The sequence below is a fragment of the Meriones unguiculatus genome, chromosome 21 (assembly GCF_030254825.1).
Source record: "Meriones unguiculatus strain TT.TT164.6M chromosome 21, Bangor_MerUng_6.1, whole genome shotgun sequence".
NCBI lineage: Eukaryota > Metazoa > Chordata > Mammalia > Rodentia > Muridae > Meriones > Meriones unguiculatus.
In genome coordinates this window covers 51,288,646-51,316,364 of record NC_083368.1, presented here as the reverse complement: position 1 = coordinate 51,316,364, position 27,719 = coordinate 51,288,646, and the positions used below count along the sequence as shown (strand labels likewise).

At 41.0% G+C, this 27,719-nt stretch overlaps 1 protein-coding gene across 9 annotated transcripts in view; it reads left to right on the top strand.

The window, feature by feature from the left end:
* The window catches only part of Cadps2 (calcium dependent secretion activator 2), a 520,278-nt gene that overhangs the window by 456,117 nt on the left and 36,442 nt on the right, over positions 1 to 27,719 (top strand). For 5 of the 9 annotated variants that reach the window (XM_060374000.1, XM_060373997.1, XM_060373998.1 and 2 more), the window contains 6 exons: positions 2,841 to 2,996; positions 4,404 to 4,551; positions 5,338 to 5,352; positions 11,640 to 11,714; positions 25,593 to 25,676; positions 25,782 to 25,814. In XM_060374000.1, the coding sequence (XP_060229983.1) occupies positions 2,841 to 2,996; positions 4,404 to 4,551; positions 5,338 to 5,352; positions 11,640 to 11,714; positions 25,593 to 25,676; positions 25,782 to 25,814 (511 nt within the window). The remainder of the gene's footprint in view (positions 1 to 2,840; positions 2,997 to 4,403; positions 4,552 to 5,337; positions 5,353 to 11,639; positions 11,715 to 25,592; positions 25,677 to 25,781; positions 25,815 to 27,719) is intronic. The other 4 variants (XM_060374001.1, XM_060374003.1, XM_060373999.1 and 1 more) reach the window with 1 other exon arrangement.

Here is a 27,719-nt window from a genome sequence, read left to right as displayed (position 1 = left end):
GCTCCCAGATCCTTTTGTTTGTTTGTTTTTTAAGCTTAAGCCCAGTGTATTGGCAAAACCGTGTGACACCCGGCTTCCTGAACCTAGTTTACATCACCTTCATAAGGTCTTTATTTATATTCCTTTTCCCGGTGTATGATTTGCTTTTTGATGTTTTGTTATAAAACACCGAGTAACAAGAAACATTTCCTTTTTGTGTTAAAATTAAAGATTTGACTCCTGGTAGTCAACCAGACCAGAGTTATAGATCAGCAAGAGAGCAGGCCCCTTATGTCAGTCCCCCAATACCACATACATAAATAAAAAACTAATAAAGACATACATATTATCTGTATATTACCATTGGTTTTGACAATGTATTCTTACCTACCCATGGCATTCGGTGAGATTCTCCTAAGTTTATTTTTTTACAGATTTAATTCACTTTATTTTTCTTGTATACAAATACTTATGCATTAGCCACAGCTGTGTCTTGGCTCTCTGACGGAGACTCTGGTGTGGGTTTTCACAAGATGATTGGTGAATTCCTGACGTGGTGAGAGCACAGTCTTTCTAGAGGTCGGCAGTCGGGTAGCTGTCATCATTCTAAAGGAGACTCTGGTGTGGGTTTTGTCATCATTCTAAAGGAGACTCTGGTGTGGGTTTTCACAAGACGGTCGGTGAATTCCTGACCAGGAGCCCTGGTGAGAGCACAGTCTTTCCAGAGGTTGGCAGTCAGGTAGCTGATGACAAATATAGTCATCATTTGGGAAGGCGTGGTAGTACAGACGATTGTCATTAGCTCTACAGATGAATGTCATTAAGACCAATTTCTACCGACTTAGGGAATTATATCAGGGTCCATTATTCACATCTGAGTTCTTTAATCTGTAAGTAATATTTTTAGGAATAGGTCACTGATTAGAAATAATTTTAAGTGAAAAGTCTCAGAATAAATTGTGGGTTATTCGTACCAACTCCAGAGAAGACCTATTTATGTTTTTTCATCTATTTAATTATAACAAACACTCATTATACCAATTAAATTCCAAATTAAACACATGTATTGTCTCTATTTTTAACATAATATTAAGCAGGGGGAAAGCATACTCATGTCTCTATAAAGATATAACACATTTTGTACAAGAAAGATTTTAATGGAATTTTGCCTTGACTATGAGAATTCTTTTTCTGACGATAATTTTTGTTGATGGCATATTACTGAAGCATGCAACTTTCTAGTGTTATGTTCCTCCAGAATTCATAAAGCATATTTGCCAAGTCCATTCTAAAAGCACAGATCTTCTAACTGTACTCCATGGATAGATGAGGGGAGACTGTCTGGCCTTTCATCCTTTTTATGTCCTTCATAAAAAGGATACAATGAAGAGAGTATAGTCTTGCCCATTTTCCACAGTAGTGTCAGCCCAGCCTTGTCAGGTCTTTATTGACGATGCATTCAGCACACATTAACGTACAGAGACAATAATCAGTAAAATTCTGTGTGTGCTATTCCGTTTTGTCATGATTGGTCCCCTGAGAACTTAAATCAGAAGACAACCTGGCTGGACCAGGAGATCCTGAGAAATTCTGGGCAGAATGGGCGGGGAATAGCAACTTAAATTGGAGGCAAAGCTGAGACACCAAGGCCAGGGTACAGGGCAGAAACCAAGCTTTTAATTAGCCAGGGCAAGGGGTGATTTTTCTAAAGCTTGCTAATTAAGATATATTTAGCTAAACAATGAGGTTATTTAAAATAATTTGTTTTAAAGTTTCCAGTATGCACTTATAATAAATAGGTTTTATTTCTTTCATTTTGTTTTGCTAAAGTATGAATATAAATTTAGTGTAATATATGTGGAACAATTGTTAGAACACTAAGAACAAATAAAGCAGATGTTGCTCAGGTTTGTTTTTTTGTTTTGTTTTTTTCCTTTTTGCTTCTGCTTTGTTCTGGTTTTGCGATTCAGTCTCAATGTGTTCTCATGTAGGAGTATTTTACTTCCAAACGTCTGTCATCCTGTTAGTTCGATACTTACCTCATGAAAAGGATTTGGGAATTCTGAAATGAATAGTAGTATCCCTTTCTCAGATAATGCATGAGCTCTTCTGCAGAGTACCTTCACACACTGTGAAAATACAGCTTCCTGGAATAATTTAATCATTGAAGTGAATGCTGGCTTCACAGTCATGCATTAAGACTCCAAATGCATGGTTTTGATCCAGTTTCAGAGCACCTCAAATACCACTTGGTTAGACCATTTTTGGAAGGTTAGATTTTACTTATGAGCTAGAAGCAACACAGAGCAGTTCCAACTGGAAGCGGAGGCTTGCTTTCCTACCTAGCCTATCATTTCCTGTGTGCCTGCTTCTGTAGAAAGAAGGCTGCAGTGAGCAAACACCATAGATGTGTGGACAACAGGAAGGCCACTGCTTGGTGTGAGCATATACATTTTCCTTGCACAAATCACTTTTTAAAATCTGTAAGAGAAAATAATTTTATGTATTCATCATTATCTTAGAAATTGGTAAGGAACACTAAAAATATTTGTCCTTATATGCACATCTTGATTTTTTTTTTCTTTTTAGTCTCCATAGCCCTTTTAGTCCTCTTTGAGAAGATTCACTACCATAATTATTTTTTTATAAGCTTTTTGGCTTACCTCAATAAGAAGTTGAAAGGAAGAGTTAGAAAGCTAACCAACGAGAACACTGGATCATAAAGATTATATGGAGGACATTCTTCACTGGTGGCAATAAGACAGAAAGGAAAGTCAAGAAACACGCAAAGGATGGATGGGTGGTCCGCGTTGCTAACAGGGGAAGTTCATGGTGTTCTTCATTTTTCCTCTTTCTTCTAGCAACGGTTCAACAACATCCGAAGATCTGTTTTGGAAACTTGATGCTCTACAGATGTTTGTCTTTGACCTACATTGGCCAGAACAAGAATTTGCCCATCACTTAGAGCAAAGACTTAAACTAATGGCCAGTGATATGATAGAGGCCTGTGTCAAAAGGTAGATGTGTGTTTCAAGTTGCTGCTCAGGATGCCAGCACCCGTAGTGCCACTTTTTACCAAGCGCCTGTTCCTTAATTATCACAGGAAAGCACTGAGTATGAGCCACTGTTTCAGAATTATTGGACATTACGTTCTCTGACCTTAATTCTGGGAACCTGGGTCATTGATGAATGTCACCCGAGGATACTGTTTTCAGGCCCCCACCCGTACTCATCACTAGCACCCAAACCATGTTAATCACATCTACTGTGCACGTCTCCTGAGTCATACAGAAATGTCGGTTGAGTTCTTATGCTTTGCATCTGGTGTCTGTGTGTAGCGAAGTGTGATGATGAGCTCAAAACAGAATTAGTATCATCCTCATTCCGAGGTTACTCACTACTCTCTGGAATTTGCTAGCTGTGTCAGACTGAGTTCAGGTAACAGTGTGCATTCTCACCACTCCTCCAGAAATAAGTTAAAGACTTCAGAGTCTCTCAGATATGCTCTTATTGTTTTAAGAAAGTTCTTATGCAGTCAGCACTGTGCGCTAATAGGTTTGTAGCAGACCACTTAATTTATCTCAAACGTGTGTCCCTGATGTCTTCACTTGTGATACGTTTATATGACTCTGTGATTTGTGGGGAGTACATCCGAGGAACAGGCAAATATTGGGACAACGGAGTACTTCTAACCTCACTGAGCCAAGGAAATCCAGTTCTTAGAATAATGGGAATACCCTCCTATGGCAAGATTATGATTTGGATTATTTAATTTTAAAAATTCAGCTGTGAGTCTCAAGTCTCAGATTTATAGGTCAGATTATTGGGGGGGGTGTTCTTTAAACAAAGACCAAACTAAATTACTTATTTTATGTTTTTTTTTTCCTCTGCAACTTCAGGCGTTTAAGAAACAATTTAAATGACAAATAAAAATTATAGTTTTCTGTGGTTTATTACCATTTTCAGTTCCCTAGGCTAGTGCATTTTTTCTCTTTTGTTCTGCTCTAACACAAGGATGTCTTCTGATTAAATGCAAAAGAACATGTAGTTTTTCTATTTGGAACTTAACTTAAGCAATATGCAAAATGATTTTTTTTATTAAATATGGTACATTAGACATAACCAAAAGCTTTATTAGGGTGTCTATATTGTCTTGAGTGGCTGCATAAGACAAGCACTCAAAATACCCCCTGGTGAAGAGGCTTGAACAGTGTTCTTCTGTAAAAACAGCACTGTGTACCCTTTACCCCAGATACCTGCAAAGAACATCCCGCCTGCCCCTCCCCACCTCACTCCCTAGCTCCAGCAGGCTACTCACTCTGTAACTGCATGTCTTGTGTTATCCTGGAGTGTTGACTTCACTTTTACAAATGGGTGGGATGTGTGTCAGGATTTCTTACTCTAATTCATGTCTTAATATCCAGAACAAGGACTGCGTTTGAACTCAAACTGCAGAAGGCAAGCAAAACAACTGACTTGCGCATCCCGGCTTCCATGTGCACAATGTTTAACGTGTTAGTTGATGCTAAAAAGCAAAGCACCAAGCTGTGTGCCCTGGATGGAGGGCAGGAGGTGAGTCCTAGGGAGCAGGATTGCAGTGGGATGGAGTCCTCTGCTCTGAAAAGCTCCGTTTGTATATAAACACTAAAACCTTCCAAGTGGCCTTTAATTTCCCATATACTATTTTGGCGTTCACTATTTACATAAACCTTACTTGTTATAAGCAAATGGGAAAGCTAAAAAACCTCCCTACTTTGTTTACACAAATTCAGAAGACTCAAGAGTTTGCATCCATTAAAAAAAAGTCACAAAAAAATATAGCATATGAAAAATTGTATTTACACAAAAGTTTTTTGTTTCTGAAGGAACAAGTAGACACTAGTTCTTATTGGGCTGAGTGAAGGGGCCAGGTAGGTAAAGGTACTTTCCACCAAGCCCAGGGACCTCAGCTCAACCGTGGGGACCCACATAATGGAAGAGAAAATGCTGCAGACCATCCTTTCACATCGGCACAATGCCAGGGCACCCCACCCCCACCCCCACAAACATAGACAGAAAATAACTAAAAATGTAATTTAAATTTTAATAAAATACTAATTCTCATTAGTAAATATTTCATTATGTCACCTTTATTTTTGTTTGTTTGTTTTTTAAACTCAAATCCACGTCACCTTTCCTCATCATTTGCTTTTACTGAGAGCAGTAACTGAATGAAAATGGATCTGCATTTCAGAAATTTACATGCTCACATTGACATTTTGTGTCTTTTTATGTTGTCTTTACTTTTTTCATCATTTCTTTGTTCTTCCCTATGTTCTCCTTCGTCATTATTTCGTTTTCCTCCATCACACGATCCAGTTTAGGAATCAATGGGTAAGTCTCTTGGTTTGGTTTTGTTTGGTTTGGGGTTTGTAGGTGGGTAACGGGGAGGTGGTTGTTTTGGTTTGTTTGGTGAAGGCACATCTTCATGTTAGAATTAATGTACTTTTCGTTTCCATCTTTTTCAAATTAAAATAATGTTCTATTCTCACGGCATTTTAGGCTTCAGTGTGTATCTGCAAGGTTGACAGCACATAAACATACTTTAAATGATGCCAAACAGAAACTTTTTCTCTCAGGCTGCACAAGCTACAAACTACTCTAGCATTTTTTAAGAGATAAAATTATTTAAAGCCAAATGAATTGATTCACCATCCTTTAAAAGAAAATCTACACAAACCCAGTGGCAGAGTGGTTTAATATTTTCAGGTGTGAAGGGGGGGTTTACATAGTTTGGAGCTTCAGGGAAGAATAAAGCTATGTCAAGGTATCAGGAGACCACGCCCACACCCACTGTCACTTAATACTGAAGACTATAAGTGTGAGTTCCAGCGAGGTGCAGCCCTGCCCCCACAATAACCTGGGTGTAAGCATCAGTCTCCACAGGTAGGGAGGAAACAGTCCACATCTTCATACCCACGCTCTCCCGTAAACTGTGGTCTGAAAATGTCACCCAAACCTTGGAGGAGCAGGTCCTCATATGTCCACATATACGTGATTGACCAGGCTGTACCCTGTTGTCATTATTCAATACGTTTTCTTCTATGACCATGTTCATTCTTTTAAATCACTCTGCTGAAACCTGGGAGCCAAGCGGCAAGACCACCCGTGTTTACTTAGCTGTCAGTTTCATAGAGACTCAGTTAACTATACAGAGAGCTAAGGAGACCTGTTATCTGAGTTTCTGTCGTATTTAACCAAGGTGTAGATAGTAGCTATTTGGCTTCATTTATATTCATGTACACATGCTTATATTTTACTACGTGAAATTTAGGCAAAATATATTTCCAATACCATATCATACGGTTATACAAACACACGGGGAAGTAATTGATCTGCCAGTGTTACAGAATGTTCAGTAATTGTCGCTGCCTGATCACCTACAACACGGCTTATTACCACTAATTATCCAAATGGGCAAGCAGCTGACTCAGATGCCAATGGCCCCTCATCACCTCTTCATGTTATTCAGTACCCAGATGTAAGCCTGTGACTGTCTGTCTGAAAATACTATCTTACTTGTCTTCATGAGCCCATTTTTCTTTCTCATGTAGATTATGGTATCCCCTTCTTGTAAACATTGTGCGAAATTTATGAGTTCTTATTTGAAGGCACACGGTGCTTGACAGTGTGACAGGCACCTGAAAATATGTGGTGAGTAAGCGAACAGGCCGATGTATCACCACTGCTTTCAAATTCCTCCTCTGGAAAAAAAAAATTCATTCTGGTTTTTAAAAAGAGAAACAGCCACTGCACACACAAATGACAAACAGTCACGTGGTCAAATGATTCTTTAGGAAGTGAGTCTCTTTGAAGAGTAATCCGCTACTCTTCATTATGTCTGCACCTGTACCTTCTCACCAGAGACAATTAGTTCCCTACAACTTCACGCAATTAACATAGTCCAAAATGTGCCGGTGTAAAACCTATTAGCAACCCTGAGAAGTGGAAAACAAGTGCAAAAGGAAAGGATCATGTATGTTGCATTTAATCTCTAATAAATACACTTACTTAATTGTTCTTGCTTCCTTCCCTTCATCAGCCTCCCTCTCTGTCTCTGTGTGTTTCTGTGTGTCTCTGTCTCTCTCTCCCATCCTACCTCCCTCTTTCCTTTGTGCCAGATTTTGAAGTTGTTGTAAATTAGGACATATTTTACAGGTGAATAATAAGTAGACACCATGCCACAGAAAGCAACAAATTGTTGACAAAAACTAGATTAATGGACACTTCAGAACCATATAAAACAAAATGAAGCAAACTCACCTGACTATGGTAATTTGTTATTAATACATTGCCACTGCTGAAATTAAACAACCCTCCACTCCTGACCACACCAAAGGCCTGTGTCCCCAGATTGCTATTCTATTTTCTGATGTGCCACATGATGCAAAAGTGCTCTCCAAGGCCCAGAAGAGAGTTTAATGAAGTGATTAGTGAGTGAATGGTCTACTCATGTGACAGATGTTTATAATGAGTCAGCAGACTCGGGCCAGTCCCTCAGGACAGATGTTGCGATCATAAAACCACTACATTGTGCAGAACCCTTATTACCCATCACTATAGAAAAGCAGGTGACTGCCCAGGCTGTAGACATCCATCTGCCCTCAGAGCCGCTTCACTCTGGTCCCATTGGCTGAGAATAAGGACATGAGAATGTGAACAAATTAATGCCCAGAGGAGCAAGGGGGTCCCTCTTCTGCAGCATTAGTTATCAATTAAAGGGCAATGCTCCCATTCCCAGAACAAGCAAACCAATCCTACTAAAATGCATCCCAGAAGAAGGGCCAAAGGGTAGGTTGCTCTGGCATTCGGCTAGTCTCCATTTCTAATGTATTTGCATGTGAGTCTAGTGAAAGGGTGATGTTCATCTGAGTGTAGGAATGCCAGGATCGTAACTGTGCCTGGATTCTGGATCAAGGACTTCTAAGTGCTTGTCAAAATGTAAATTGAGATTCACTTCCAGAAGAAGCAAGGTATAACCTGTTTGGTTTTGAGGACAGATATGGAAAAGAAATCAGCTTGCGACTGAACCACGTGCATTCTGCCACCGCTGTGATAGTTAGGAATGGCAATCCAGCTACAAGAATATTCTTAAAGAAATTAAATGTGAATGTTTTAGAAGCATTTGTAGAGGTTTTGGAGCTAGGAGATGCTAGGTCAGTGAAGTGCTTGTGATGCCAGCATGAGGACCTGAGTCCAGTCCCCTGAAGATGTCTGTGGTGTAGGACTGAAAGCCGAGGGCAGAGAGGCAGAAACACAAGGGCCACTGGTACTTGTTGGTTAGCATGACCAGCCAAATTGAAGAACCCCAGATCAATGAGGGAAACTGTCCATCAACAATCAAGGTGGAAAACTGCCGAAGCATGGCCCAAGGTTGTCCCCTAACCCACACTTGCATGTGCATACACGCCTATACACACACATGCACACACATGTCACACACACACACACACACACCATTTATAGATTTTTGTAGCTGAGGACAAAGATGTACTGTACTTTTATCAACAATGTAATCTGTTCAGTAAAGTGGAAAAGGACGCACGAGTTTTAACTTAGGCAATAAAAAAATAGCTTTGCAGAAAAATTTTGTTCCTTGCTCTTTTGTGATTTGGAGTGTTACTTTGTAACCTTTGGAAGCTACCAGGCCTATTGAATAACTTCGTAGATTTCTTTTGACTAAATTGGCATACTCATACAACATATACATATGGTTTGCTCTCTGTGCAGAAAAGATACATAAAACATGGAAGTTGACACTGCATCCAGGCTCATGTTCCCAGATGACGGGATGAATTCATAATAACAGAGTTCTGTATTGTGTAAATCCAGCTGCCAACATACTTGTTTGCCTCCAGAACAATACGTTAAAGATACATACGTTTTAATTTTTTTTTTTATTTTTCAGTTTAACTTCATAATCCTCTCTCTCCTCCTTTCTTTTTTTCTCCCTCACCACATCTAGACCAGGTATCATAGAAAGTTAACAACTTAAGGTTGTAAATTATCAGAATTTCTTGACTTCTGGTAATTTAAAACTTCCATTGGTTTTCTGAGCCTTCCAATAAAATGAGTATAAATGGCTGATCACTGATTTTAAGAATTCTCAGATTTAATCTAATGCAGAAATTGAATATGTAGACCTCCATTGTCTTATTTGTGAGGTTGTTTTGGTTCCTAAGATTTAAAATGCAGAAGCTGCAGAGAGATGTCTCAGTGTTTAAGGGCAGAACCTGTACTTCTACATCAGTGGTGCTCATCTTCTTAATGCTGTGCCTCTTTAACACAGTTCCTCATGTTGTGGTGACACACAACTATAAAATTATTTTCATTGCTACTTCATAGCTGTAACTTTGCTACAGTTGTGAATCATAATGTAAATATCTGTGTTTTCTGATGGTCTTAGATGACCCCCATGAAAGGATGGTTCAACACCAAAGGCGTTGTGACCCAGAGGTTGAGACCCGCTGTGCTAGAGGCTCTGACTTCATTTCTTAGCACCCACGTGTTGGTTCGCCACCATCGGTCACTCTAAACCCAGGAGATTCGTGCCTCCTGCAGCAGCACACATGCAAGTGGTGCACAGACATACATGTAGGCAAAATACACGTAAAGGAATTAATGAAACAATTTTGAGAATATCTAAGAGGTTAAACTATGACGTATGCGACAAGTAGAGCATTGAGGCCAAGGCAAGGTTAAGAGCGCCTTCGAGAGTCTGCACATCTCAGGAGCACCTCCCTGCTGCAGAGTGCTCTTCGTTGGGATGTAGGGAGCACTGTGCCTATCTCCTGTGTCTCCTTGCAGTCACACTCCACAGTGGAGCCATGACAACCATTCCTTTCCTCTGCTGCACATACACGGGTCTGGAGCCCAGGACATAAGAGGGGAGGGGCAGAGCTCGTTTGCATAAGTTCTGTCACCACCCAGTTATTTGTGCAGCTTTTGGCTGGAGCAGGGAGGCCCTGTCGCAAGGGTGTCTGTTGGGTCTCACCCTACAGATCACTTGCTGTGAGTCCGTTGAGTTGGCCTTGAAGCGTGTTCATGGCCCAGAATGTTAACTGCTGAAATAGATCTTGACCACCAGTCAGCTCTTTGGCTTCGGCTTCGCTTATCTTTATTGTCCCATTTGGTATTTGGACAGCAAAAGCCACAACTCTCCTGCAGTGCAAATTTACCTCCTATGTCCATTTCCTTTGTCTTCTGGGGAACAAAACTTTGAGACTCAGCGAGCCTCTTAGTGAACCGAACAAGCAGTACATACCCAGGAAGCAGTGGTCATGTGAATGTGCTTAATTTGAGACCAGTATCCTTATACGCACACACATATACATGCACACACACACACACACACACACAGGTGCGCACACAGATGTGCCCATCAGAAAGAAAAGAAAAGAAAGTTAGTTGGCAGCTTCTCCATTATGCTTCCTTTATTATTTACACAAGTACATGATGACCACTCTAACTCTTAGAGCCCTCGAGGGTGCGAGGATCACTCCCAAGTATTCCAAAGCAAGCATGAGTTGATGTTTTGTTGTGTGTGGAAACTTTGAGACATGTTTTCAGACAAAAGAAAAAAAAATAGCTTTCAGAAACTTGGGTCTCAGGGAAGCATTGAGCCGGCAGCTCTGAAGCAGGGCTGTTTATCCTGACCTGAGTACTTCTGGTCTGCACACTATGCCCTGTTCCTAGAAGCCTCGAATCGTCGGGATAAGGCTAGTCTCTACAAGCCGTGTGTTCTGTGAAGTGGCCATTGGGGACAGTCTGCTGCCAGATAAATGTGTCCAGAGGAAGCATCACTGTTTTCAGTAGGTGTGCCTACATGTGCCACGGGGGCCCAGACTTCTGCTAATTTAAGAACAGGACCATCTAGTAATCTTTCTAAAGAAAGCAGAAGGACTCTTTCAGGTTTATTTTAAATGCATCTTTTTGTTTTGTTTTGTTTTTATTTAAAGATGTCTTGTTCGCGAAGAAGCAGTAAAAAGCTATGGGGAGTAGTGTTGTTTCATTATACTTTTTATGGCCTATTAATTTGTTACCATCTATTCCCTTTTGTTGATGAAATTTTAATTTTGCCCTTGCTTGAGCATGTTGTAAGAATTGTATACACTGCTGCTCCCGGGCTGACAAAAAAAAAAAAAGTCCTTTTAGGGAGAACAATTGGTAGCGCATTTTATTTCTAGAGCACATTTAAAATAACTTATGAATGAGAGTTGTCAGACATGAAATGCTGTATTAATTAAATCTTTTTTGAGGCCCTTTGCTTCTCTGGCTAAACCAACCCTTTAGAAAAAATACAGGGCCACCTTCATTACAGAGAAGAAGACAAAAAGTCCCCTTCACATTCCTCTGCCTGAATGAGGATAAGAACTCAATTCATCCCGGTAATAACCCCATTGGCTGCTTAACTCAACGGCACACATGGGAAAATTTTCCAACCGCAATGTGAAAGAGTGTTGACTGGGTGGATCAGTGTCACAGCTTTGTTCTTTCAATGTTCAAAATGATCATTGTAAGTAAATTTGATGTGCCATAACTAGTATCTTCAGAATAGTTGTAACTTGCAATGAAGAATTTATGTCTGTATTCACTAATGCATTTTGTCTTTTAAAACCTAGCAACAGTACCATTCAAAAATAGATGATTTGATTGACAACACTGTGAAAGAAATCATTGCACTGCTGGTTTCAAAGGTAATGTATCAATTATTCACCTTCCCAAATAAAATTAAGAAATAATCTTCAAATGAGAGTTTTTAGATGTATCTCTTAATGCTTTTAAATATGTACGTGTGAAATTGTAATTTAAAAACTAAATGTGGACTAGTTTGTAACTTAGTGTCAGAGTATCTCCCTATAATGTACAAGGCCAGGATTCAATCCCTGCAGTGCAAAATAGGTAAACACAGACACACACACACACACACACACACACACACACACACACAAAGTTGGTTCAATTTTTAGAAAAACAAGCGAATGTCAACAGCGTAGACGTTGATTGATTAGACTGAATATGTGAAGAATTTTGCCTTTTCTTGCAAGTGTTCCCCTTTAAAAACAGTTCTTCTTTCCAGGGATCTCTCACATTCATGCTCTCTGTTAACTTCCAGTGCAGACTTGCATATCCTCAGTCTTTGAACTTAGCCTGTTTGTTGTGGCAGCATTCCTCGGACTGGAGATCTGGCCTTAAACACAGGCAAAACTGGCAGAGTGCTATCAGAACCTCCCTCCAGAAATGTCCTGCTCAGTGCTTGGGGTACCTTGGTAGTTGCAATGGCATTTCACTGTATACGTGAAAGTAAAGAATAAATAGCTTTGCCGTTTAGCAGTTATATAACATAGATACCTTGGAGGCAAAACTCATGACTATGGGTAGCATATTTGTAAAATCTGGGCATGTTCTAAGAGGCATGGCCACAAACATAGGGATGATGACAACACCAAGAACTTAAAGAGGCTGAGAAGTCATTGGTTAATGGGTTCAAGGTCCCAGCCTGATGAGAATGATAAGCACTTTACACTGAGAGCAATTACAGTTGTGATTATTTGACTATGTAATTCAAACACCTAGAAGAGATAAATTTATAATGGCCTCATCAGAAAGAGCAGATAATGGGAAAATTAAGTATCCTGTGTTGATAACACACGGTGTACAAAGGTACCAAAACATTACCCCTAAAGAAGCACAATTATTGCTGTCTTTTAAATGGTGGAGGAAGACCATGGGAATTCTCTAAGCAGAACTTTGACAAGAGCAATTGCATCTGGCCCTTCAAGGCTTTATGTCAAAGAACTTAAAAGCAGGCTTCATGAGAGAGCTGAAAGAATGTATCAGTTACAAAGAAAAACCCCCACACATTTTCATAAGTAAAGGATATGTTGTTTACATAACAACATAAAATTTCAGTCTTCATTAATAACTTAAGGAGTGCAGATACATTTTCAAATAAATGAGCTTAAATGATTTTAAGCCATCACTGTTCAAATATATGAAGTGAGCCACTCAGGTTTCACACACACAGGATCTCAGTTGCTACAGCCTGCCTGGAAAGTACTTCAGTAATATTAAATCAATGTAATATCCTTTTCTCCTTTTTTTCACATTTCACAGAACTCATAGAGGCACAAAATGTTTCCATTTTTATGTTTGCTGTCTCATATCTAACCAGAATTTGGAAGCAACTTTAAATTAGAGAAATAATTTAAAGCAAAGTTGTCAGACATCTGTTCAATCTGTAATTTGGGGGACTCTTAATGACAATGTGCATTCTATAATATAATGCCAAGTGGATAAAAGATGAATGCTGAGAAGGGTGAAGTATGATCTGAATTTGCATTACCTCAGAAGCATGCTATTTAGAAAGGCACCCTGTGTAATAGAGGTTATGCTGGCTGGCAGGATTACGGTTGGTGTCTCTTGCTTTTGCCTTCATGGTCCTGGGGTAAGAAAAAACCATGGAGAAAAATGGTTTCAGAATACTGCTGCCTCAGACCCATTACGTTTCTTGTTGCTCTGATCATGTCCATGCAGAAGAGGACTTAAGGGAAGAAGGGCTTCCCTGGACGACATTTTCAGAGGCTGAAGTGGCATGGGCACTGGTTACACTGTCGGGGGCAAGGGCATGCTGGTTACACTGTCAGCAATCAGGAATCAGAGCAGGGGTTCCTTGAACTTCACTCTTTCACACTGTTCTTTTCTCACTGTTCTGCTTGGATGCTAATTTCAGATGACATGGGCCTTTCTTTCTTCTTTCTTTCTTTCTTTCTTTCTTTCTTTCTTTCTTTCTTTCTTTCTTTCTTTCTTTCTTTCCTTCCTTTTAGTTTTATGGTCCTTTTTGCCCTTTATTAGCTGTTAAAGCTCTCTCTTGAATTTTTTCAATTTAGCCTTTATCAGAGTTTCTATCAGCCTTTCTATCAGCCTTTCTATCAGAGTTTCTTTTTTATTATGTCTGTCCCCTTATTAAATCTAGTGTTTATGCGTTGTCCTAATTCACCTAGCAGATAACTGAGTTCAAGGCCAGCCTGGTCAACAGAGCAAGTTCTAGGACAGCCAAGCTACAAAGAGCAACCCTGTCTCAAAACAAAACAATCTATTATCATCATGACGTGGAGCACAGCATCAGACATTCAGGCACGGTGATGTAGCAGCGGCTGAGAGCTCACACCTCACTCCACAGACAGGAAGTAAAGAGTGCTAACTCGAAAATGACACTAGTCTATTCAAATCTCCAAGTCCACCCCCAGTGACATACTAACCCCAGCAAGTTCATACCTTCCAGTCCTCCTCAACTGTTAGTCCCACCAATGACAACCAAGTATTCGACCATAAGAGCCTCCCGGGGCCATTCTCATCCAAACACTGCTCCTTCAGTTCTCAGCACCCACGAGTGGCAGCTCACAAACAATTCTAACTCCAGTTCTAGGGAATCCAACCTCTCTGGCCGCCACAGGTACATGTACTCATGCACATAGTTAAAAATAAGACAAATGTTTTTAAACTAATTAATATGAAATTAACAATAAGATAAGTTTAAAGGAGGGCAGGAAAGGAAAACACTTCGAAAAATGAAAAAAGTAAAAGTGAAAAAGAAGATAAAGGACAGGGTGGGGAAAAATCCAACCTGATATATATGTATGTATGTATACATGTGTATATATTTGTATGTATATGCATATATTAGATAATAGTAAAAAGGAAAAGAAAAATCAGTTTTTTCCATTTTTTTATTATTTTTTTATACTTTATTCATTTTGTATCCCCCCATAAGCCCCTCCCTCCTCCCCTCCTGATCCCACCCTCCCTCCCCCTTCTTCATGCGTGCCCCTCCCCAAGTCCATTGATAGGGGAGGTCCTCCTCTCCTTCTTTCTGATCTTAGTCTATCAGTTCTCATCAAAAGTGTCTGCATTGTCCTCTTCTGTGGCCTGGTAAGGCTGCTCTCCCCTCAGGGGGAGGTGATCAAAGAGCTGACCAATCAGATTATGTCAGAGGTAGTCCCTCTCCCCATTACTATGTAACCCACTTAGACACTAAACTGCCATGGATTACATCTGCACAGGGGTTCTAGGTTATCCCCATGCCTGGTACTTGGTTGGAGTATGGGTCTCTGGGAAGACCCCTGTGTTCAAAATTTCTGGTTCTGTTGCTCTCCTTGTGGGGTTCTTGTCCTCTCCATAACCTACTATTTCCCACTTCTTACATAAGATTCCATGCACTCTGCCCAACAGTTGGCCATAAAGTCACAGTGTCTGTTTTGATAGTCTGCAGGGCAGAGCCTATCAGAGGGAATTCTCTGTAGAGGAATATCGAATGGCAGAGAAACACTTGAAGAAATGTTCAACCTCATTAGCCATTAGGGAAATGCAAATCAAAACAACTCTGAGATTTCACCTTACACCCATCAGAATGGCCAAGATGAAAAACTCAAGTGACAATACATGTTGGAGAGGTTGTGGAGAAAGGGGAACCCTCCTCCACTGCTGGTGGAAATGTAAACTTGTACAACCACTCTGGAAATCAATTTGGCGCTTTCTCAGACAACTAGGAATAGTGTTTCCTCAAGATCCAGCCATACCACTCCAAGGCATATATCCAAAAGAGGCTCAAGTACACAATAAGGACATTTGCTCAACTATGTTTGTATCAGCCTTATTTGTAATAGCCAGAAGCTGGAAACAGCCCAGATGCCCCTCAGCTGAAGAGTGGATGCAGAAATTGTGGTACATCCACACAATGGAGTATTATTCTGCAATGAAAAATAAGGAAATCATGCAATTTGCAGAAAAATCAGTTTTAAAAAGATAACTTCTTTTACCTTGGAGAGGAGAAAATTTTTTCCAGGCAGTGAGTCTCAGCTGAGCTCTTCTGTTCCTTCCAGCTCTCAATGAACTACAATAGTACATCACACATGCGTGTCAGCTTTCCACCAACCTTGGTCCTTCCTATATGGTTTGATTTTGGATATATCACAACCCCCTAGGCAGCCATTTATTTTCTCCAGGGGCCTTAGTGGCATTGGGTTTGTGACAACTGCCTAAGCTATGTCATATCTGCACAGGCCTCTGCAAGTGTGCCTGGCAAAGAGACAACTGAGTTCTGAGCTGGATAGGGGAGGGTGTGAGCTACAGGAACCAAGTAATGCAGTGGTCTCAGTCTCTATGTTTTCTGACCATGATGAACCACATGCTACATCTGGCTAGTCTCACATTTGCAACGGAGAGTGGAACGCAGCCATCCTCCCCTCCATGGCTTGCACTGTTAGCTTTTTCAACCTTTCAGTGGGCTTAGGGTGGACCCTCACTCACCCAGACCCTGGCAGGAGACACTAAGCACCCTATGTTATGATTGTTGTATATTTTGTGATCCCCAGAATGGTTTGGCCCCCCTAGAAGGCCCACTCTCCAATGGCTCCTGGACATATCACTCTACAGATGAGGCCAGTGCCGTGGATCGCTGCCGTAAAGCTGGTGCGCTGCAAATCTCTGCACTAGCCATAAAGCTTTATGACTATGGGACTGTCCTGGGACAGGGACCACCGCAGTGACTGGGCTTCCTGTGCTCTCTGGACCAACTATGCGCTTGCAATATGTGTCTCCTCTGGTTCCTGGGCAGCTAGATTTGGGTTTGCGACTGCTGTCTAGTGTTCTACCAGTGCCTTTCTCCTCTATGCTCTTGGCCTTCCCATCACCTCTTCCTCGGATCCGAAAGTTGCTTCTCTCTTTCCTAAGAACTGTGTATCTCCTTTGTTTCCATGACTCCATTCACTCACAGAACCGTGCTTCCATTTTTACGCTTACTTCAGATCTCTCCTCCGGAATGATCATGATTCCCTGCATATTGATAAATGCAGTTGATCGTTTGGTCAACTAAGAAGCCATGCTTCCTTCCTTTCGGCTGCTTCTCGTCAGTTCCATGTCTACATCTGATGTCTTCAAAGCACTCAGCATGTGTCCTTATGTATCTAGGAAAGATCCTTGGCTCCTGTCTACACACTTCTCTCTAGTTAGTAACTGCTGGTTTCCTTAGGCTTTGTTAGTCATTCTTTAAACTTACTCCACAAATTTCTCCAACGTTTTGGGGGGCTTATCAGCATACTGATGATTCCAACTGCATTCATATGTGAAGGGCAGTATTGAATCATGGACAAAATCCAACCGCAGACCAGCACTGGAATTCTGGCTCCCCTCTATATGATAGTATCATTATTAATAATATTTATTAAAATGATGGGCACAGGATTATTATGATGGGTAACAGTATCTGTTAGTTTAAAGTTAATGCAGATAATCTTAGGGCAGAAGCGTGGACACTTTAAGTACTATTTAAATAGGGACATGTGCTACTACTGTTGCTCTTGGTTTTGCCTACAAGCCCATGTTTCCAGTGGCCTCCTGTCTACCTCCACAAATCAGTTTCTGTGAGAACATGCGTGTTGCCTCCAACCTAAATGCTTCTCTTCTGCATTCCGAGTCCGTTGATAGTGGAGGTCACCCCACTGTAAAAGCATCTTCACCCCAGAATCTGTGCCTTCCTAGAACCCTCTACAGCTCCTCCCCTGGGGGAACCCCAGGGCCCATCGAGTCAGTCCTCTGAGCTTGCCCCTTTCTGCAGCATCCTAGGCTCTGCTCCCCTCTTTTCAGTGTTCATTTACATCCACACCTGGCAGATTGCCGCCGTGTTTCCCGTCTGCTCAGGAGGTCTCCACAGGGCAGCTAGAGTGCTCGTCAGAGCACGAGGCAGGTCACTGAAGTGCATCACAGCTTCTAGGGGCTCCCTTTGCATGTGCCATCATTCCTGTCCCCTGTCGCTTGTGCCTGTTGCTTTGCCACCATCTTCTAAACGGCAGGTTGAGCTCGATCTTTGTTAATGTCCCATAAGTAGCCGTTGTTGTTGCATTTGGAGAGCACTGAGGAGACACTATAAAGTCATAATGATACAGCGTTTGAGAGGACGTCATTCTTACCTTAACCTGCCCCAGTATCCTTTACTACAAATTCCTAATAATTCTGAGTAATATCGTACTAAAGATTAAACAATCCTGAGATTAGAGTTTAGGAGAGGTCCACACATACACCAGGCCTCACCTCCGAACCTTTTCAGTCTAATTGCTCTTGTTCCTGCAGCACTCTTCTCTCCCAGGATGTAGTGTTTCCAGAATTCCAGTGATTTCTCAGTTACCTATTGAAGCTCTGAAATAGGGCTGGCTGGTTAAAGGCTAGGCTCACAACCATAAATAATTCTACTGAAATAGTCTATGATTACCTTCCTAAAAGCCATCTCACTCTCCTAGGCAAATTTACGTTGTCTTTCTCCATCGTACTTTAGCCTATGCAGAGTACTTCTCACAGGACAGTGAGTGTTTATTGAGTGAAGAATATTAAAAGAAGATGGAAATACAGCTGGAAACTACTAAACAAACCTGCTTCTGTGTCAGTGCTCTGGACCTGTTTATAATCTGGAACATTAAATAAATCACTTTTCATAAGATTATATATTGTTCTAAAAGATTTTAGTGAAAAGAGAGGAGAAAAATTGTTGAAACTTGTGACCTGGAAGCATCACAGATTTTCACGATGCAGCTGTGTGCCAGGTAATGTGCTCACTGCCAGGGATACAGCGCCAGCAAAACAGTCAAGGTCCTGGTCTTTGGGGAGTTTTCTGACCCCTGGGAAAAGCAAGCAAACAAACATTAAGTTACATCCAGACAAATGTGTGGTGTGTCACAAATCTTATGACACAGTGACTTGTAGCTAGAGAACAGCACAAGTTTCCTCAAGCAGAAACTGGATTCTAAACAATGAAAGAGTCAGCCAGAAAAAGAGGGGCATAGCAGTTAGGTAGGAGACGCTGCAGGCACCAGGGCCTGGTGTAAAATGAAGCTGAAAGAGGTGAGGAGAAGCTGATAGTATGTGCTAAGGAGTTTTGAGCCTTGATCCCAAGAGCAGTAGGAAGTCACTGAAAGATGGGAGAGGTGCCAGGTGGGGTGAAGAATTAACCAGCCCTATATTAGAAGATTCATCGGATGACCTGTAGAAAAGAGACTTGCAGAAGCCTATTACTTTGACCTCTAGGAAACTAACCCAAGCACTTAAGATGAACTGTGAGCGGGGTGTAATAAAATGCAGAGGCAGCACACATTAAGAGCTACCCTTGGTTGTAGGACACAAATCACAGAAAAGAATCAAGTGTCATTCCGTGACTCTGGTGCCCTACAAAGAGAAGCAGATTTGGAGGGAAAGATGATGATGATATTATGGGTCACAGTATGATTAAGCTTACCTTTGAGATATCCAAGGGAGGTGCCCAGTGGAAAGCCTTGGATATGGAGGAGCGAGAGGAAGTGCGTGGGCTGAAATTATCAATGTGATAATTTGAAATGACACACCCTCGGTAGCTGTTACTCCAAGGCCTGAAGTGCTGGATGTTGCCAGAGCTCTCAGAGTAGAGGGGAAGGGCAGGCTTGAAAGAAGCATGACACAGAGGTGCTCTCAGCACAGGGGAACGGAGAGCACTTTTACCAAGGGGTAAAATGGCAGGTGGAATGCTACATCTGAGTCTAATACTAAATACGGTATTTATTTCTACCATATGTTTAAAACTAATTAACTCGCCCAAATTTTGAGATAGTAAGAAAAGCAAAAATATAATACTAACTCAAGTTCTGAAGTTAAGCTGCTCTGACCGAAAGGAGTTCTGGAGCCCCACCTGTGTGGTCTTATCTCCTAGGGTAGACCTGATGCCCACATTCCAGTCTCCCCATTTCACAGATAAGAAAACAGACAACTGAGGTAGGAAGGCACGTACCTGGAGAACCCTGGTGGCTGCTAAGCCTGTACCCTTTCCACAGTACCCCGCGAAAGTCAAGAACCACAGAGGGAATGAGTGACAGCTCCCATTCTTGTGTGGGGGTTGTACCAGCCAGGCCAAGGACATGCTCCTTTGATGTTTGTTCCACACTGGCATGCACACCACGAGACTGGTTTGAACAGGTAGCTACAGGTGGCTAAGAGGCTATCTATAAGTGGAGATGAAGATGCATTCATTGTAGGTAGTGATGGTGATACCAAAGAAAAACTAGGGGTCAGGACAAAGAAGTAAGAGAGCCAAGAATAAGAGAGTGAGCAACTGTCAGGATGTGCCCCCGTTACTGGGGCACTCTTAGTCTTGGTATGATCTAAAAGAGCATCGTGATAATGTTCAACTTCCTTGATCTTAAAATACTGTTGAAAAGGAAAGAAGAAGGGGTGGTACCGGAGGGAAAATACTTTCTCATGGAGTATATAGACATATAGATTCATAAAGTAATGTGTGCATATACATTTTTTCTGAGAACATGGAATGCTTTATCTTGAACTCCTCTGAGAAATAAGGTGGACAGAGAATAAATGTGACCTGACAGCCTTGATGATAAAATACAAATATCTTGCCAACTCAGCCTGGTAAAATTTTGATTAAATTTGCTTATTTGGATCAAAGCCATATATGCAGAAGGTACTTGATTAAATCCAAGGATGTATTTAAAAGGAATGGCAAACGCCTTTAAGGGCTACTCACAGGTAGAAAGTTAGGCAGGTCACTGCATTGGGGAGAACAAAGGAAGAGAGAACAATGAGGAAAGACAGTCTAGGGAATTTGATAACATCTGGCCTAGGTGTGATGTTTTGGAGACCGTCAGAGGGGAGATTCTTGCAGGAGAGATTCTTTGAGGAAAAAAATTTTTTTATCAATAAATATATACTGTCAAGTACTATACATTCTTCTCACAGATGTCTGTGACCTAGAAAGATGTTTTCAGAACAAAGCTAAGGGAATTGATTCTCTGCTGGAAAAAGACAAGAGAAAGGGTCATCATCTTAGTGATACTGCTTAGGGAAGAAAGCCCATTTCCTTTCGGGCTCTGATTATTTGGTTGTGTGTGAAATTTTAATACTAGTTAGTCCTGATCTAAAGAAAACAACTGCTAGTTAGTATCCTAAGTCTCACTCACATTTACCTAAACTAATATGTACTTTTTTCTCGATTCTTCTTCCTATGGATGACTACCCTTTCTATGGAAAAAATTAAAATTTGAAGTGTAAATGATGTATCCCTCCCTTGTTTAATTCATGGCTGAAAAAAGCAGTGACCGTGTGAAGAACCCAGCAGTTTGTGGTCCCCTTCACTTCTCAGAATTTATGCTTTTTATATCCTGCTATGAATATATGAATCATACACCCTGTTGCAATGATTCTTACGTCCTCTTAAAATTCAACAGGATATTTAAACCATTGTGCCTTATGGCACTCCTCATGTTTTGTTCCATTTCAGAGTGCTTTCATCTTGCATTTCCTTGAGAGTATGTATCATGAGGCAAAGGCAGTAATTACCCAGACAGACTCCAAGTGTTAAATGTTACTCAAACAAACCCAGTGCATGACACCCACAGTAAAGAGCAGGGAAACAAAGAAATCGCAACGCTTCCTTCACACCTAGCACGGTCAGGAGAGCAGAAGGCACAAGGCAAATCTGTAAGTATTTATAATCTCCCAGAGCTGTACGAAGAAAGTTCACATGAAACAGTTAAAGATGCCGCAAGGAAGCTCAGCACTTAACTGGATTTCTTTGGATCCTTGCTGTTTTGTGCAATTAAAAAGCCAAATGGAAAAATATGCTATGACTAATCTTGATTTTAATAAAGTCTGGCTTGGAAGGTAGCTCTCCCGACATGTGGGGCCTCAACAACAATCCTACAAAGAAAACCTTTCTGGAGGAACTGTGGGGCTCACTTGGTTGATCCCAGGGGTGCAATCTCGGTAAGCCCTTGGAGTCTCTCCTGTGTTTGCGCCGCCCTGGGGACCATTTGGGACAGGGAGGAACCCAAACAGAGGCTCCCTGCTCTTGTAGAAAGAGAGGCAAAGAATACTGCATGTGGCATGGCTTGGACCATGCATAGGATTTCCTCTGCTGTAGTCCAGCAATGCTGTATATTTACAGAGAAGGCAAGACAGGCTACCAGGTGCCTCTGCAGAGAAATTTCTTCCCTCAGTTCCTATCCAAGAGCCTCGCTAAGGGTCAGTTTCATTTCTGCCTCCCTGCAGTCCAAACTTTGTGTCATGGGGTTGTTTTATTTGTTTGCTTTTTTTTTCCCCTTCAAAATCATTCTTTCTTTTCTCCAGTTTCTGTGTACCATGTATCCAACTACATCGCCACATCTGGCTCATGTCATACCCATTTATGTTCATGTCTTTTCCTTCTACAACTTTGTATAGTCCTGAGACGAAAGGCCTCGATCTCATTCATGTTTGTCTTTTCTATCCTAGGTGTTTAATGATAATTATAACAAAAATTACATTCATCAAAGAGTTCTTAGGTGCTTGGGCACATTTTGTGCTGGGTCATCTCAATTCTCTCAGTTCTGTGGTAGGATGGTGAAGAACTTGGGATCTTTTGCAGACCATCTGTGTTCAAAGCCTTTCATCCATGCTATCCAATGTGTGTGTGTGTGTGTGTGTGTGTGTGTGTGTGTGTGTGTGTGTGTGCGCGCGCGCTCAAAGCAGACAGGATTCAAATGATCTGACAGCCTCAATTCTATTCTGTCCTTATAGACACCTCCATAGATTTCATTGACTCAGAACTATTTGTCTGTGAGCCAAACTCATTGTTATTCCTTGTCACTGAAAAGTCCTACTTAGGTTTTGACTCAACATATTCTGATATTCAGAACACTAGTGGCTATAATTTAACTGATTACACCAAGCATGCTAATTCTTTCTATTAGCCTGGCAGAGTGGTGCTTGTGTTTAATCCCAGCACCGGGGAGGCAAAGGCAGAAGGATCTCAGAGTTTGAAGCCAGCCTGGTCTACATAGTGAGTTCCAGGACAGCCAGGGCTACATAGTGAGACCCTGACTTGGAAAGCAAACAACAACAACAAAAAAAAAATCTCTTTTCAATATCTTCCAGTTTCAATCTTTTCGTATTAATGGCCTCCACAGTTCTCAGTGCCATCCTTGTCAGGTGAGCTGGGCAGCCTCATCTTCCCCATGAGGCAAGAGAAGCAGAATGACCCAGCATCCCGACAGCTGCAGAGCTACAACTTGACGCCTTGTTTTCCACGTCCGTCTGTAGGATTTTTGCCTCGACTTTACCCTTGGCACTGTTCCCCTGTGTGAGCAGGGTGACTGCACACCAAGGATCAGGTGCTGCGCCTTTGATGGCTCGGGTTGTCGGTAACCATGGTAGTCATTGCTCCTTGTGGCAAATGAGATCACCTGGCGCACACTTACTCTCAAGATTTGAGCTGTAAGAGATGAGGCATTTTCCACAGAGGGCCATTAAGTCTGGAATTCCCCTCCCCTGGTCTGACAGAGCCCTGGAGGCTTGGGCTTCTGGATCTCGGCAAACCACATTAAGTTGAGCTTGACAGTCAGTCGAGCTTGGTAAGAAATCTTAATGGGCAGGAAGAAAGCAGTAAGTAGACTTTGAGTCCTGAGTAATTTCTGATTTTGTGGTTTTCACTGTTTAGAACTCTTGAGACCAGCTACCTAGCTGAATGTGATTCTCCCTGAGAAAAACGACTTTCGTCTGCAGTTTGCATGGTTGTTTCTGCGTTCTTACATCATATACAAATGATGTGGGGAAGAAGCCTATGGGGAAGTTTTTGTTTCTTTTGCATAAATTATTTTGCAGTAATTGATCAGCCACAGAGAAAACATTATCTCCTGTGCACTCAAAGTCAGTTCCTTGGTCACCAGAGACTAATAAGCCATGTCCCTGGAACTATTATCACTTTGTTGAAGAAGCTGCTATGTGAACAAAAAACAGCCTTCGTTAATTTCCCTTTTCGTATTTAAAAAATCTTGTCAGTATTTCCCCTTTGGGAGTATGTAATTTGTCAATAGCACATATTATTTCAGAAGCACAGAGGAAAGAAGCAGGTTTATATGACCTTATTTATTTTTTCCCTTTGATCTTCACGTCAGATACAGGTTTCTACTCAATAAAATAAGACTTTCCAATTTTACGTTACTGAATTTTTTAATTATAGAAATATAAAATTGTCCAGTGAGGTGGCTTAGTGACTTGGCTGCTGGCAGCTAAGCGTGGCGGCCTGACTCGGATCCCAGAATGAGACCTACATGCTGGATGGAGAGCAACAACCCCCACTGGTTGTCCTCTGACCTCCATGCACACACTGTGGCAGATACACTCAAGCAATGACTGTATGTACATATATGTGCATGTTTATAGTTTCAGCGCTGAGTATGGTGACACGTGCTTTTACCCAGTCCTTGGGAGACAGAGACAGGTGGATCTCTGATCTCTGTGAGCTGCGTAGTGAGTTCCAGGCCAAGGCCACTGAGGGTCTACATAGTGAGAATCTGTCTCAAAGTAGACATATATATATGTATATATATATATACATATATACATACACATATAACTATGTTTTGAGACAGATTATCATATCTATACATATGTATATGTATATACACACATATGTATATATATATACACAGAGATATGTATATATAGCAATATATACAGTAGTATATAGAAAAAGTAGTCTATATATTTATATGTACATATGAATATATATACATATATAAATGCACTATACATATATATATATACATATACACATATATACACACACATGCACACACACATATGAATGAGGGGGCCAGGTTAGTGACATAGGTCAGACTGGTAGGATGCTTGCTTACCTGACATACACAATGCCTGGTTTTGATCCTTGGTATCAAATAAAGTGGGCTTGGTGATGCACGCCTGTAATCCCAGAACTCAAAATGAGGATCAGAAGTTCAGAGTCATTCTCAACAATATAAGGAAGTTCAAGGCCAGAATGGGACGCACAACACCCTGTCAAAAATCAGAAAAGAGAGAAGGGGAAGGAGGGAGAAAAGGAGTGTGAAAGAAGAAGAAAGAAGAGGAAAAGAAAAAAGTTTTAGACATGTGAAACATTTCTCAAATGATTTGAATTTATTAGTGTCTATATTAAAGTTGAAAAATGATTTCTACTTATTTATGCTTTAAATCGGAATGTCCAACCTGTTGCCTCCTCTGGGCTACACTGGATGAAGGACTTTCTTTATTCATGTGCAGGGGTATCCAACTCCCAATGGTCAATCCATGATTGCAGGAGTGTGTATGTGTGTGTGTGTGAGAGAGAGAGAGGGCAGTCCTTGGATGCCCAATTAACAGTCGGTAAATGCTTGTTAAGATACTAGAGAAATTGTAGCATGACATTGTCATCTACAAAATTGACAATTGAAAATGGTTCAATTGCAAAAAAGAAAAATAGCAATGTTTTAAGTAAATTTATAATTTTAGGCTATATTTGCAGCTACCCTGGGCCAAATGTACAGTAACTCTTCACTTTTCATTTTTAGAAATCAACATATTATTTTCAGCAGTGGGAAAGGATCTTGGAGCTCATGTTCACAATGATAGAACAAACATGACAAGTCCTCCTGAATTCAGCTGTCAGTTTAGTGTGTGTGTGTGCATTTACAAATTGTCTGCCCTGCTCTTAGAAACATTCTGCTCACTCACCATGAACTCTGTTGCAGTTTGTTTCAGTGTTGGAAGGAGTGCTGTCTAAGCTGTCGAGGTATGATGAAGGCACTTTCTTTTCATCCATTCTGTCATTCACTGTAAGTATTTCAACGAGTTCTCTCATGTTGCCTTTTAACAGTTACCATAGTGCTTAGGTAGCAGTTAAGAATTCTCATAATTTATTCTTTTCTTTCCCTTTTAAGGTGAAAGCAGCTGCAAAATATGTTGATGTCCCTGTAAGTATTTTTAATCTGTTTTCCTTCCCCCCTTCCATCCACCCATCTTTCTCTTCCTTCTCTCCCCAAGCTCCTCATCATTATTAATCAGTGCTGAATAACTTCAGTTCTTTAAACCAATACCATCCCCTTGGGGAGCAGTTTCCTTTCCTTAAGCAATCACTAACCCTCATAATGAAACCCTGGCAGCATCATTTCAGTGTATTTTAGTTTTTCTCCTACAGCTTGGAAGCTGTCAGAAAGTTAGCTCATCCCGAGAACATGACATTAGAGCTCCAAAAAGAACTTGCAGACAGTGGGGATGGGACAGTGAATGCCTTACACTATGGAAAACAGTACTTGGTCTCCTCTCTCTTTATATGAAACTAACAAATTCCTAGTAAGAATTAAAATAGCAGTAAAGGTTCTCAGTTTCAGTCAATACACTCAGTTTTTAAATGCAAAGGTGGCAGTGACAGAATCAGTAGTCATTTGTTTAAACATATGGTTTTTCAAAGACTTCTTGGAAAAAATGTAGGACCTATAAATTTGTTCAAAATTTAAGATACCAGGAGTGGAAATCATGGCACCACATAAATGCACAAACCAATTTTGTATAGTATTTTAAAGATGTAGTGAATTAATTTGGGCTTTAAATTTCATTACTGTCACATTCAAATATATGGATTATAGATGATCAAAGCCTAAACTGATCTAATTGTGCATCTGAGCATATGTTATCAGTTTTCATAGAAGTCGAGCGTGGTGAATAGCCTTTAACGTAGCGAGGTGCTGGGTGTAACTCGGCTCTTCATGCTGAGTGTCTCCTCTAGATCTGGAACACATGTGTGAATGTGAGCAGCAAGACAGCTGTGGAGCCTTGAACAAGGACTGAGGCAGTTCTTATGTTTAAAATGCTTACCTGCATTTGGTCACCAGCATGCCTGATGCTGTCTTCGTAGGTGGACATTCTAAAATAAAAGGCCCTGGACATTCCCACCATTTGTTGGGGTTTCTTTGGAGCATTTTACTTAACGAATGACTCCCAAGGAAGTCTTTGTGCCCTGCCTGTCTTGTGCTTAGAGGCAGTACTGGGAAATAAATAGGTTTATATACATGCATGAAGGAGAGAATGGGAGAATCAAGGGGAAATTTTTATACTTTATGTCTCCGGAAAGTCCAGCCATTCGGTACACATGTACTTTATTGTATTACTTATGCATCTTATAATAGATTTTTTCTTGAATTTAAATAGAATCAGATGTCATAGTTACCTGTGTCTCTGGAGCTTTTGAAGCTCTCAATGTAACTATGAGCTAGATCATCTTTGCTCCATAAAATGTTAGCTGAGAGAGGCAGAGTCTTGATTCCCTCTCCTCAGTGCAAAAAGAGCATCCTTTGACACCCTTCTCAAAGAGTCTCTGAGCTCAGTTTAGTTAGTTCAGTGATTGCAAACTGGCCATTAGGCAGCCTACTCTTAAGTATGATGAACTGACCTTCTGCGCTTCTGTGAATTCTGCCTGTTAATTCCAGTTCTGCTTCTTTCTTAATCAGGGTAGTATTTCAAATATATGATGATCTCTATCATGGCTCCTATTCAAATGCACACATTATCTGAACAACTCTTATTATTTGGATTAAAAGCCATCAAGTCTTCACTGAAACCACTGATAAAATTGTGTTTAGTGTGCACCAGACCAGGGGTTCTTAATGAGACTGCTCATCCCATACCTCTGGCAGCTCAGAGTCTGGGAATAAAGTAGTATATAGACATGCCATCATAAGCAGTGCTCTGTTGACCATTCCCAACCCCCTCATCATACCTGTCACTGGCTTTGATAAGCTGCAAGTGCTGTGGTCACTGGTCAATCAAGTTACCCCATGGAGCAGAGCTGTCTGTCCCATAGAAATGCCCTACTCAGGTCA